The sequence below is a fragment of the Zootoca vivipara genome, chromosome Z2 (genome assembly GCF_965207765.1).
Source record: "Zootoca vivipara chromosome Z2, rZooViv2.hap1.1, whole genome shotgun sequence".
Taxonomy (NCBI): domain Eukaryota; kingdom Metazoa; phylum Chordata; class Lepidosauria; order Squamata; family Lacertidae; genus Zootoca; species Zootoca vivipara.
The window spans coordinates 22348655-22360299 of record NC_142585.1 but is presented as its reverse complement, the minus strand read 5'-3'; the positions used below and the strand labels follow the sequence as shown (position 1 = coordinate 22360299).

The 11645-nt window shown below is 42.4% G+C and overlaps 1 protein-coding gene across 1 annotated transcript; it reads left to right on the top strand.

The window, feature by feature from the left end:
* Positions 1 to 912: 912 nt before the first annotated feature.
* TENT5D (terminal nucleotidyltransferase 5D) lies at positions 913 to 11191 on the top strand. Its single transcript, XM_088665432.1, has 2 exons — positions 913 to 1007; positions 6368 to 11191. Exons 1-2 carry the CDS (start codon positions 913 to 915, stop codon positions 7560 to 7562), a joined length of 1290 nt encoding a protein of 429 aa, XP_088521558.1. The 3' UTR covers positions 7563 to 11191.
* Positions 11192 to 11645: the final 454 nt, after the last annotated feature.

Genomic DNA, 11645 nt, shown 5'->3' with positions numbered 1-11645 from the left:
GCATAGAGCCTGAGGAAGTGGGAGGTGCAATTTGATGCTCTCTAAGTTTCCCCATTTGGGGATGAACAGCTGCACTTATTTAATCTGCACATGTGTAGACTCCATTCAGAAATAAGCAATATGTGGAAGTCAGGACAGGAGTCAGAATAGCAAGGGCAATTCTGCTCTCCCTCCATGTCAACTATGTATTTTGGAAAGTTGTTTGATCACCCTGCATTTGGACACCTCTTAAGATATTATAGCTAATTTTTTCATGGTGGTCCCTGAGCTCAAGGAGTAAATTTATATTTGGACAGAACTGGATGCCATTTTAAATCAAGATGGTGGGCTGAGCCTATCAAAGCATCAGTGATTTCAACCACTGGTTTTGAAACTGAAGTGCGTTTTTATGTTGTTGTTCCTTATACTTCCCAAACAACAGCAGATATGAGGCTGTTAGGAATAAATATTCCCTGATTTCAACTGTGTTCAGAATCAGAAACAGTATGGACAAATTCTGTCCAGTGCTTAGCTATGTTTTTATGAGCAGTCACGTTTTGTAGATATTGATGTTTTAGTTTGGTCAGGTCTGGCCATCACCATGTAACTTGATGGCTTGGTGCTATTTGCTCCACATTTCTTTTGAAGTGGGTGGGAAGTGCTTGTTTACCCAGAAGTAAGTGCTGCTGAGTTCAATGCAACTCTTAAATATGACTGCTTAATATACTAAACAAAGCTTAGTATTAATGTTTTCCATTAGTATTGTTCAAAACTGGTTTGTGTGGGAGACGCTGTAATATTTAAGGCAACTTAAATGCATTAACCGCATTAAAGGCTACAAAATTACAGTTAAATAAAAATGTACTGACTGGAGAAGTTATCTCATACCAGATCCATCCCACCAAGTACTGTCTATCCCAAGTGGCAGTGGCAATGCAAGTTTTCCAAGGGCAGAGGTCCTTTCCATCACTTACTGCATCACCAACTACCAGATCTACTAACCTGGAGAAGCCTGGGAACTTCTGCAGGTAAAAGATGTGCTCTATCTATCACACAGGTATGGCCCTGGTTGCAATTAGAATAGTATATAAAAATCCAGAAGAAAAGCGAGTTAAATACCATCAAAATATTTGCCAATGTAAACCAGCTTTAACCTGGCACCTAAACAATGCTAATGGTGGCGCCTGGTGAATGTATTTTGGGAGTGGCATTCCATCATCAAGGAATTGCAAGAGAGGACCTTGCTCCTGGTAAATGTCCATGTGATTCTAGCCACAGCTCAGGGGTACAGAATATTTTTCAGCCAGAGAGCTGCAGTCCCTTCTGGGCAACCTTCTGAGGGCCACATGCCAGTGGTGAGTGGGGAAAAGCAATGAATTTACCGTACATTTTTCCCTTTATATGGTAGGCTAGCTTCTACACTACCATACAACCCTCTCTATCTGCCACCAAGGAGCATTATCTGGGTTCAGGGACACATTCAAGCCAGGCAACAAACACTCAAGAAGGACAGGGCGGATGAAGGGTGTAGCCTGGGGAAAGGACCAGACAGAGAGCCCTAGAAGGCTGCATTTGGCCCCTGGGGCCCAAGGTTCTCCACCCGTGCCATAGATGAAGCTATAACCAGGACTTGGTCTTTTAACCACAGCTACCTAGTGGCCTTCTGCTCAGGCTAACAACCTGGCTAATGCTTCTTTCAGATGGTAGAAAATCAATATTGCATATTTTCCCAAGACCATTGGCTTCCAAGCAGCTGACTCTTTCTCTCTCTTCCTCCTGCCCCCATCAGGTAGGTTAGGGGCATATGGTTTTTGGTTACTATGAGTCTTGTAAGAGATATAGGATGGTAATGGCATGGAAAGCTTGCAGCAGCAGTCCATGTACTACCATGAGATAAGAGAGTAAACAAACAACCATAGTACATATGTTGAAATTAGCTTAATGGAGCATGTCTTCAAAGCCCATGATTAAAAAAGATTGGCTCTAGCCTGCTTCCATTTCTTACTCCCTGGCTCATGTGATGTGGTGAGGGCCAAGGGTATTTTCGTGCAAAGTTCGGCACATGGCAATGTGTTCACATGCCCCACTTCTACAAGGTAAACTGCCAGGGAGCATTTGAGGCACCACATTGAGAGTGATGCAGGTAGAACCGGTGGGTGGCACCCCTGTGGCATTGTCAAAACTTAAATTTGTTAGGTTCATTATAGAATCATGTGTCCTGGCATGAATTAGAGGCAGTAAACTCTGGTCCATGGGTAAATGTGGCCCTGCATCATGCAGAAAGTAGATTTGAATTCACCTCTCAACAGCTGACGGGTGGTGAGTTAAAATGTGCTAGATAAGCTGTGCATCTGAGTTCCCCAGGCAGAACTTGATTGCACAACTGTATCCCTGAAGAAAGCAGTACTTTGCATCATAGCTGCCAAGTTATCCCTTTTTTAAAGGGAAATTCCATTATGCTGAATAGGCTTCCTTGCGAGAAAAGGGAAAACTTGGCAGCTATGCTTTGCATGGGATTGGCAAAGCCCTTGCACTGTCATTTCCAAGTGCTTGAAAACTGCTGCACAAGGTACTTTGGCAGGTGGGAAGGGCAACCCACCTGCCAGTCACTGCCCACTGTCAAAGCTGGCCTGTAGAGGTGGGATTGGAGATTCCCTGGCAAATCCTGAAATGTGTGTAATCATTTAGGAGCATTTGTATGCTACTTCATGGCAGCTCACAATGCCCACTCTTTAGAAGCATCTCTTGATGCAATGCTTGAAGCTGCCTAGAATGATTCATATGAATCATAATGAGCCCAAATCTTTCTTGCAATCATAGACACAATTGCCTAAGAGTATTTGAGCACATCATGATTCATATGGTGCATTCCAGGTATCTTCAGTCATTACATCAAGAGGCATTTAACATATTCCAGAGGACTCTTCCAAATAGCAAAGTGGATAATTTTCTTAAATTTGTATTTATTTTATTTTTAATTGCTCAGATTTGTTGGGGATATTTTAGCTTGAGGATTCTGGAATCATAATATTCTTAAATGACTAGGAAAGCTAGGGACAATGTGGCCCTAAATGTTCTTACTCAGCAGTAAATCTTATTGAGCATAGTAACTTTATTTCTCAAATCCACTTCAGAGTGCAACCTAATTTTTGTCTCTTGCATTGAACCTAGTGGAGGCTGGTTCATTAGACTGAATGAGGGATTACCCCACTAGCTCCAAAACACCCTCAGCCTACTGCATCTGCCTGCTTTCTTGCCCACTGGTTATCAGCCTATAGTCTCGTGCTGCTGTTATAGAACATGGTAGAGAGGAGAATAGGCTATGTCATTGGCTCTGGCTCCTCCTACTGTTGAGCCCCACTGCCTTGAGGCCTACCACCAGCCCCAATGGCCATTAGTCACCACTGATTGGACTACTAGATGTTTCAAATTCACCTGAGCATCTCTACATCTCTCCAAATTTAGGTTACACCCATAACATTTAGAATTATAAATATTGGTTGGAAAATAAAGAAAGAAAGTGTCAGTGTGGGTTTCAGTAGGCAGGGAGAGAGAATACCCTTAATTTCTGTTGGCACAAAACCAATGTTTTCTAGAGCTAGCCGGCTAGTTTGCCAGGTGCCTGCACTGTCTAACTTGCAAGGCAGCCTGAAGATTGCATCTCTGCCGGCCTAACACTTCATGCCATGCACCATTATATTGGGTTTCCATGGCAGCAAAATTCCTTTTCCAGGTGTCTCTTTCTATATGTCGTCTCCACTCTTCCTCATCTCTGTTTTCTTGCCAGAGACGAGCCAGTCTGAGGCACAACTTAATTTCAGAAACAAAGTCTTGAAGTAGGTGCCTAAATTATTTAATTTAGAAGAAGAATATAAAGATGAAAATGTGGGGCAGGAAGAAATAATTTTTCATGTGCAAGGAAACCTATTTGATACAATTAGGGATACGTCCTAGGGGAGAAAAGGACAGCCAAATAGAGTCAGCTGATGCCTTCCTAACTCTTCCTGTTCCTCCACCCATGGAGATGCTCTGTGTTCTCTATAGTAGCAAGCGCCTTTGAATCCACTTCACTCCACCCCCAAAGAGTAATTGCTGATTCACATCACCCTGAAAAAGGCTACTATGCAAGCTGCAAGGTATCTGAGCTTGGGTGTGCTATGAAATAACTGTAGGTTGTGTTCAATGCTAATCCTACTCAGGATAGACACATTGAAATCAATGTTCATGGCTAACTTCAGCTCATTAATTTCAGCAGGTCTATTGAAGAAGTTCAGTGGGTCCACCCTCAGCAGAACTTAGTTGGTTATAACCCAATGTCATTGTATCTTTGTATGAGTTTGTCTCTTTCCCCCCACCATGCAGGGTATTTCTTCACTGCTCCACTACAAAGACATCTGAGTCAGACACAGTTCTCTAAGGCTTTAGATTGTATTGAGATGCCTCACCATAATCTCCTATTCAAAAAACACCACAATAAAATAATTTTAAGTTACTTGATAAATATGTGCACTGAGGGAAGAAGGCTGCAGCTCATAGAACGCTGGTCTTTGGGGGCAAATAGGGTACTGCTATATCAACCTTAGTATGTCCTCTGCCAACCTCCACCTGCCTGACTTCTTTCTTACAACAACTGAGGTGATAGTCCCTTCCTGTAAACTTTCTCCTTCTGCAGCTCAGTGTTGCTCCTTGTAAAACTAAGCAGGGAAGAGGATGAGGACAAAACTAGAATTAGTGGGCTCCACCTATCATTGGCTCTGGCTCTTGTTCATCTCCTGTTGGCCTCCCTTTCTTATGCCCTACCAGTCCCAACAGGAATCAAACACCACTGCCCTCACTCAGTGGTAGATCACATGCTTTGCATGCAGAGAGACCTGTGTTAGGTCCCAGACAGTTCCAGTTAATCAGATTACCAGGTAGTGTCAGGAGATACTTACTTCTGCCTAAGGCACTAGAGAGTTGCTGCCCTTCAGAGCTGGCACTACTGGGCTGGATGGTCAAATAGTCTCACATAGTATTAGGCACCTAATTACTCACTTAAAACTCCGTTTTAGGTATCTACTGGTATGTACAAGATACTAGAAAAAGCCAAATTGGCATTACTGTTCATTGTCATCTCCCTCTCCACCCTGCCTCCCACTCCCCAATCAATAATCAGGTGTTCATGAAAATATAAAGAAAGGCACATTTATTTTCCACTTTGAATAAGAGTGCTCTAAGCCACATTTATTTCTTATTCTTTGAGGGGAAACTGGGCCAATCTTTTTTAAGAAAAGAAAAGAAATAAAAACATAACACAGACAATTTATTGGATCAAGAGCACAAAGATTACAGATCCACAATATCAAGATGATTCCTTGAATGTAAATAATCAATGCTACAGACATTACAGAACTTTTGTTATTATTTTTAAATATACTTGCATATTTGCCATATTTGGTTATGTACCTAATTACTGTAATTTCCTCTAATTGCACAGTACTGTAATTTCCATTAATTACATTCATAGTGTACATACTTAAAATCACAACACTGTGGTACTTAATTTTACAACAGCCCATAATAAACCTCCAGGAAAACAATGTCTTCCCAATGTTGTGTTGGAAGCATTAGAAACCTGACATTCTTTTGGATTTTCCCCCTTGATACACACACTTTTTGATGGCTGAGATAGATAGATAGATCTACCCACCTACCTATCTACTGTAGTAAAATAATAATAATACAAGCTCCTAATACTAGCCATGATGGTTATGTTGTATCTCCACTGTTGGTATGCCTGTCTATGCCCTTTGCTGGGAATCACAAGTTGGCAGAGTGCTGCAGCATTCAGATCTTGCTTTTGAGCTTCCCATAGATTTGGTTGGCCAGTGTGAGGATGGGTTGCTGTACTAGGTGAACCATTGGTCTGATCCAGGAGGGCTCTTGTTATGTTTTCCCCCATGCAACCATTGTATATTTATGAGTGAATAGTAGGATTTTGTCCACTGTTGGTACCTCTGTGAACTGCATGTTTAGTGATAGCTTTAAAAGGACAACCTTATCAGGATTCCCAACTGGGTAGAGAGAGGAGTCCTACACAACTACTAGTCCACACACACACACACACACACACACACACACACACACGTTCCTAAGTAATACCAGACACATAGTGAGCAGTAATTTGGGCATCAAGGTTTATGGCTATTAGGCATGATTCTATCGCCGCTCTTCCAATGTAACTACTGAATACAATCTAGCCAATTAGATTGTGGGGGTAAGAATTCCTTCCAAACCCCAGGTGGGGCAATCAATCAGTTCCTGTGCTATTTGTCATGTTACTGAAGTGCTTGATCTGTCAGTGTTTTTTAAGATGTCCCTGACTTTTTCCTTTGTGTTTTCCTCTCAGTTTACCAGCTGATTTCATGATGACTGAGGATTTAGATCCAAGATTCAGTTTTCTCACTTGGGAACAGATTAAAATACTGGATCAAGTGCTAAGTGAGGTGATCCCCATTCATGGCAGAGGGAATTTCCCAACGTTGGAGGTGAAGCCAAAATACATCATTTGTGCTGTCAAGGAGCAGCTGATCAAAAATCAGATCGTTGTCCAAGACATACGCCTGAATGGCTCCACAGCAAGCCACATCCTTGCAAAACAAAATGGTCCCAGCTACAAGGACCTGGATATCATTTTTTCTGCTGAGCTTACAAATGAGCATCAATTTCAGGTTGTGAAGGAGTCTGTCCTTAATTGCATCTTAGACTTCTTACCAAAAGGTGTCAACAAAGAAAAGATCACAGCAAAGACAATGAAGGATGCCTATGTGCAGAAGATGGTGAAAGTATCTACAGATTATGATCGTTGGAGTCTTATCTCCTTGACAAACAACAGTGGGAAGAATGTTGAGCTTAAATTTGTCAACTCTCTCCGACGGCAGTTTGAGTTCAGTGTTGATTCCTTTCAGATAATCCTCAACCCTGTGTTAGATGTCTATAGCAAGGCAGATGGTGAGCTGTCAGAAGATTCTAATTTGTCCATCATTGCTGAAAGCATGTATGGAGACTTTGATGAGGCCATGGAGCACCTGAAGTACAAATTGATTGCCACAAAAAACCCCGAAGAGATCCGTGGTGGAGGCCTTTTGAAATATAGCAACCTCCTGGTTCGGGATTTTAAGCCAGCAAATGAGGCAGAAATTAAATCACTGGAACGTTACATGTGTTCTAGATTCTTCATTGATTTCCCTGATGTAACAGAGCAGCAGCGGAAGATTGAGTCATACTTGCGCAATCACTTCATTGGGGAAGGGAAGAGCAAGTATGACTACCTGATGACTCTGCGTGGGATCGTGGACGAGAGCACCGTCTGCCTTATGGGACACGAACGAAGGCAGACGCTGAACATGATTACCATCCTGGCTCTCAAAGTGCTTGGAGAGCAGAATATAATTCCCAATGCAGCCAATGTAACATGCTACTATCAACCTGCTCCCTACATCAGTGACAGGAACTTCAGCAATTACTATATTGCTCCTAGACAGCCACCCATTATCTACCAGCCCTATTCCTTTCACATTCCCATGCAGAGTGGCATGGTGTAGCCAACCACAAAACCTCACTGCCTTACATCATTGAACAACCTTTCCCTAGCGCCCATTCCCCTGAGGGCTCTTCAAAATAAAGCCCATGTTAAAGCAAATTTTCCTATCACTTTTGATTTTCAGGACATCTTTTTTGGGGTGAGTCTGTGCATGTTGCCAAGCATTGGCCTGCTTATAAAATATTGTCCTACATATTGAATGAACTGTGTGCTGGAGTTTGTGTGAGATTCTCAGCAAGTTTCCTAAAACAGTTGATGTGCACCCTCACGTTTCTCTCTGTTTTGCAGCAATTTGGCCAGACCACCAATGTTGCCAACCAAGCAATAGTGTCTTACAAATGGCACAAGCACTGAGAATAATGTTGTGTGCCTGGACCGAAATGCAAAAGTTTGTGAGTTTGGCTACAGCGTCACGTCTACACTCCTGCCTTTTGTTACAGTGCTGTGTTGCTACTAAGAGACTAAGAGGCAAAACCACAAGACATAGAAATGGAGATTGGAATATATTATCCACTTTTGTGACAGTGCGAAGCTTCTGGAGAAAGTTGGCAGTGTCCAGTCTAAACAAGCAGAGATAGGCATGAAAACAAGACCTTGGGCAACTCCAATGAACACTACTGACATTAAGCATTCTCCATTTAACGGAGCTACAGAAGTTGTTGCCTCTGCAGGGAGCACAGCCAACAGAAGTCTTATGCAGGCTGAACAGACCTGAGATATAGTAGCTCCATTGTCATGGAGGTGCAGGCTTGGTGTTTAAGGGGTCCTTGACTTGTTTCCTAGTTTTTGGCTCCAGTATGACTGGGGAGATAGCAATACCGCAGGATGACAGAGCTGCGTCTTCTGGCTAGAAGATCACTAAATATGGCATAAGTGATTCTGTCCTCCATTCTCAATAGATTCATCTGTTGTACCTGTATATGCATTACGGAGTGCAAAATGGAGCTTTTGTCCCTCAGCTGCAAGAAACAAAGAGAGTGAAGACTCTATGCCCCACGCCTCATTTCATAGTGAAAGTGTATAGAGCACAAGCCCACTGAAGTGGGGGGAATATAATATCAGTGCAACTGAACTGGAAATCTTATCCAAGTGCCTCACTGTGGTGAAATGGTGAATGGTTCATAAGTGGATCCAGTTTTAATGCCAGGTTGCTGTGCTACCTAATGTGATAAGTAACGAATCAATTTCAGAAATTCTGTAGAAACTGTGCAAAGCCAAACAATTCAGTACAGCAAATTTTGATAGAGAACTTCACAAGTTTTGTAAAAGCTACTCACTTGTTGCAGTAATTGACACTCTGATCCTTGAGATATGGATGACCACAGAGCTTCTTATGTGAGCCTGGTCATCATCCTACATATGTGTTTTCTGCAGTCCTGTGTTACCGAAGCAACATGACATGGAACTATGGAACAGCTGCCATCACAATGCTCCCATAACTTTAAAAATGGGCCTCAATCCTATCTTCCCCCAAATGTAGTGTCTTTTTTACAGTCTGGACATACCTAGTGCTCAGCTGACTTGCTGAACTGTTAAGCTTTAGTAATAGCTACAGGGATGTAGAAGCATTTCAAGGAGGAGACAGGTTAAGTACAAAGGCTACACCGGGATGGCCAGGAAAGTTGCCTCAAAGATCTTTTATGCTCATTCCTTGCCTTCCCCCCTCCCTGCCCCGGGTCCTGGGGATGACAGTTGGTTGATAATGCTGATAATTTTCTTTAATTCCACGGAACTATAGTTTCCTGGACAGAGTATTAAACCAGTTTGGTGTAGATGCATCATAACAAATACTAGCTGAAGCAAAATTTTGCAAAACATTTGGCCATGATAATAAAAGAAACAGAATTCAAACTTTTTGAATTTTGAACATGTTCAAATTTTGTTTTCAAAATTTGAATGTGAGAGATACTGTAGCCAGGAGAATCATTCACTTGGTGTGCCTTGTTGGACTTTGAAGATCAAGCTATGCCTATAAGTGTCATTTTTACCTTTGAAAACTGGCACATACTATTATTGTGTTAGATGAAGCTTTCATTGTGAAAAGTAGAAGCAACAATGAAGGAATCTACTGGTGTTCAAAAACCAGCCCATGTATTCTTCTACTTCTTGTACAGTTTGTCTAATTTCATTTTATATCTTTAAGTTCTGGTTACCTTTAAGCCCATCCAACCTTTACCAGCTGGTCTGGAACTGAACCACAGAAGTCCATTGATATGTTCCAGTTGACGTTTTTGGGTTTTGGTTAAGATGTATCATGATACATAGATCTTCAATGTTATACATTATGAAAGACTTCAATATGCAAAAAAAAAAGTCTCAGGTATAAATTGAAGCTTTCAATAGATTTTAAAAGGTCTCGTATTTCCTACATAGAGGTTGCAATTGAATGTCATCAGATGGTAACCATTTGGGATATCTATATATTTTGTGTGAGTGTGGATTTGTAGTGAAACAAGTTTCTGCTGTTGCAATTGTTGCACCAGGTTCTTTTGTTTCACAACATTAAAGCTCGCCTTTGCTCTTCCAGACAGGTAATGTTCTGGATTCAGCCCTCCACTTTTCATAAGTTTCATAATTTCTTAAAAGTTCAAGTAGAGATGTACAGCGGCGTAGCTAGCCGCCTGGCTGCCCGGGGCGGCAAACCTGAAGGCACCGCGCTGGGGACTTCTCCTGAGAAGCACCAGAGCTTCTCCTCGATGGCGGCAATGCAAGCGAGACTGCCTCACTCCGCGGCTTGCTGGCAGGGTTTGCCACGTCGCCGCGTCATATGCCTCCTCTCCAGCCTGCTGCCCCCTGCCCAGCCTGCCCCCCAGGGTGGCACGCCCCCTGCCCCCCCATTACTATGCCACTGGAGATGTATAAATATTCTAAAGTAGCATTGATTCTGTTGTTTGGTTTGTTTGCTTGTTTGGTTTAATCACAGGGGATTTTCATGTCCAAACAGCAGCTTGAGAATGTTGGGTTTCTACAATTCATTGCAGAAACCTCTTATCTGGGTCTTGAGCACAGTACTCAGGGAGCATCCCTGGTGAAAGTCCTGTTGAAATGAATGAGAGTTGCACAACTACACAGGTGTGTTTTTGTGTAACTCTGAGTGGATTCACAGTATATTTACTACCTAGTGGCTGCTTTAAAAAAAGGAAAGTCTGTGTTGGCTCTCAGGTTGCCCAAGTATTCACTGCATGTGGTGGACTAAGTGTTAACAACCCTTACGTCCTGCTTTCCTGAATATCTAAGCAGTGATAGGGGCTTGGCAGTGCACAGCAGCTAAAAAAAATAGCTGGCTCTTTTGAGGAGGTACCGCAGCTCAGCGTTAGATCACATGCTTTGCATGCAAACAATCCCAAGTAAACCCCTTAGAAAGCTCTACCTCATACCAAATCAGTTTTGATTAGTATTGCCTACATTGACTGCCAGAAGCTCTCCAGGGTTTCAGAAAGGAGTCTTCCCCAGACCAACCTGTAGATCCTGGGTACTGAACTCATACCCTCCAACATTTCTCTGATGAAAATAGGGACATCCCTTTCCATAATGATAATGTTACTATTTATACACCACACATCTTATTGGGTTGCCCCAGCCACTCTGGGTATATTCCAACATATATACAAAGATTAAAAAATTAAACATAAAAAACCCCTTCCCTATTCTTTCAGATGGCTCGGGAGTCGGATATCTCCACACCCTCCCTCCAACATTTCTCCTATAAAAATAGGGACATCCTAAGGAAAAGTGGGACATTCTGGGATTAGATCAGAAACTGGGGCAGCTAATCTAAATCAGGGACATCCCTGGAAAATAGGGACACTTGGAGGGTCTGTGAACTTGAGATCTTCTGCATGCAAAGCAGGTACATTATCTCTCTGCTAGGGCCTCTCCATATGTGATCTATCACTGAGCAATGTACTTTACCACTGTGACCAGTTCAGTCCGTGGCTTCTCCAGTGAAAAGGATCAGGTAGCAAGTTTTGGGGAATACCTCTGCTTATAATTGGAGAGCTGCTTCCTGTCAGAGTAGACAATACTGGATGAGATGGACAAACGGTCCAACTATCTTATTACCTTCAGGTATACATCTATATCA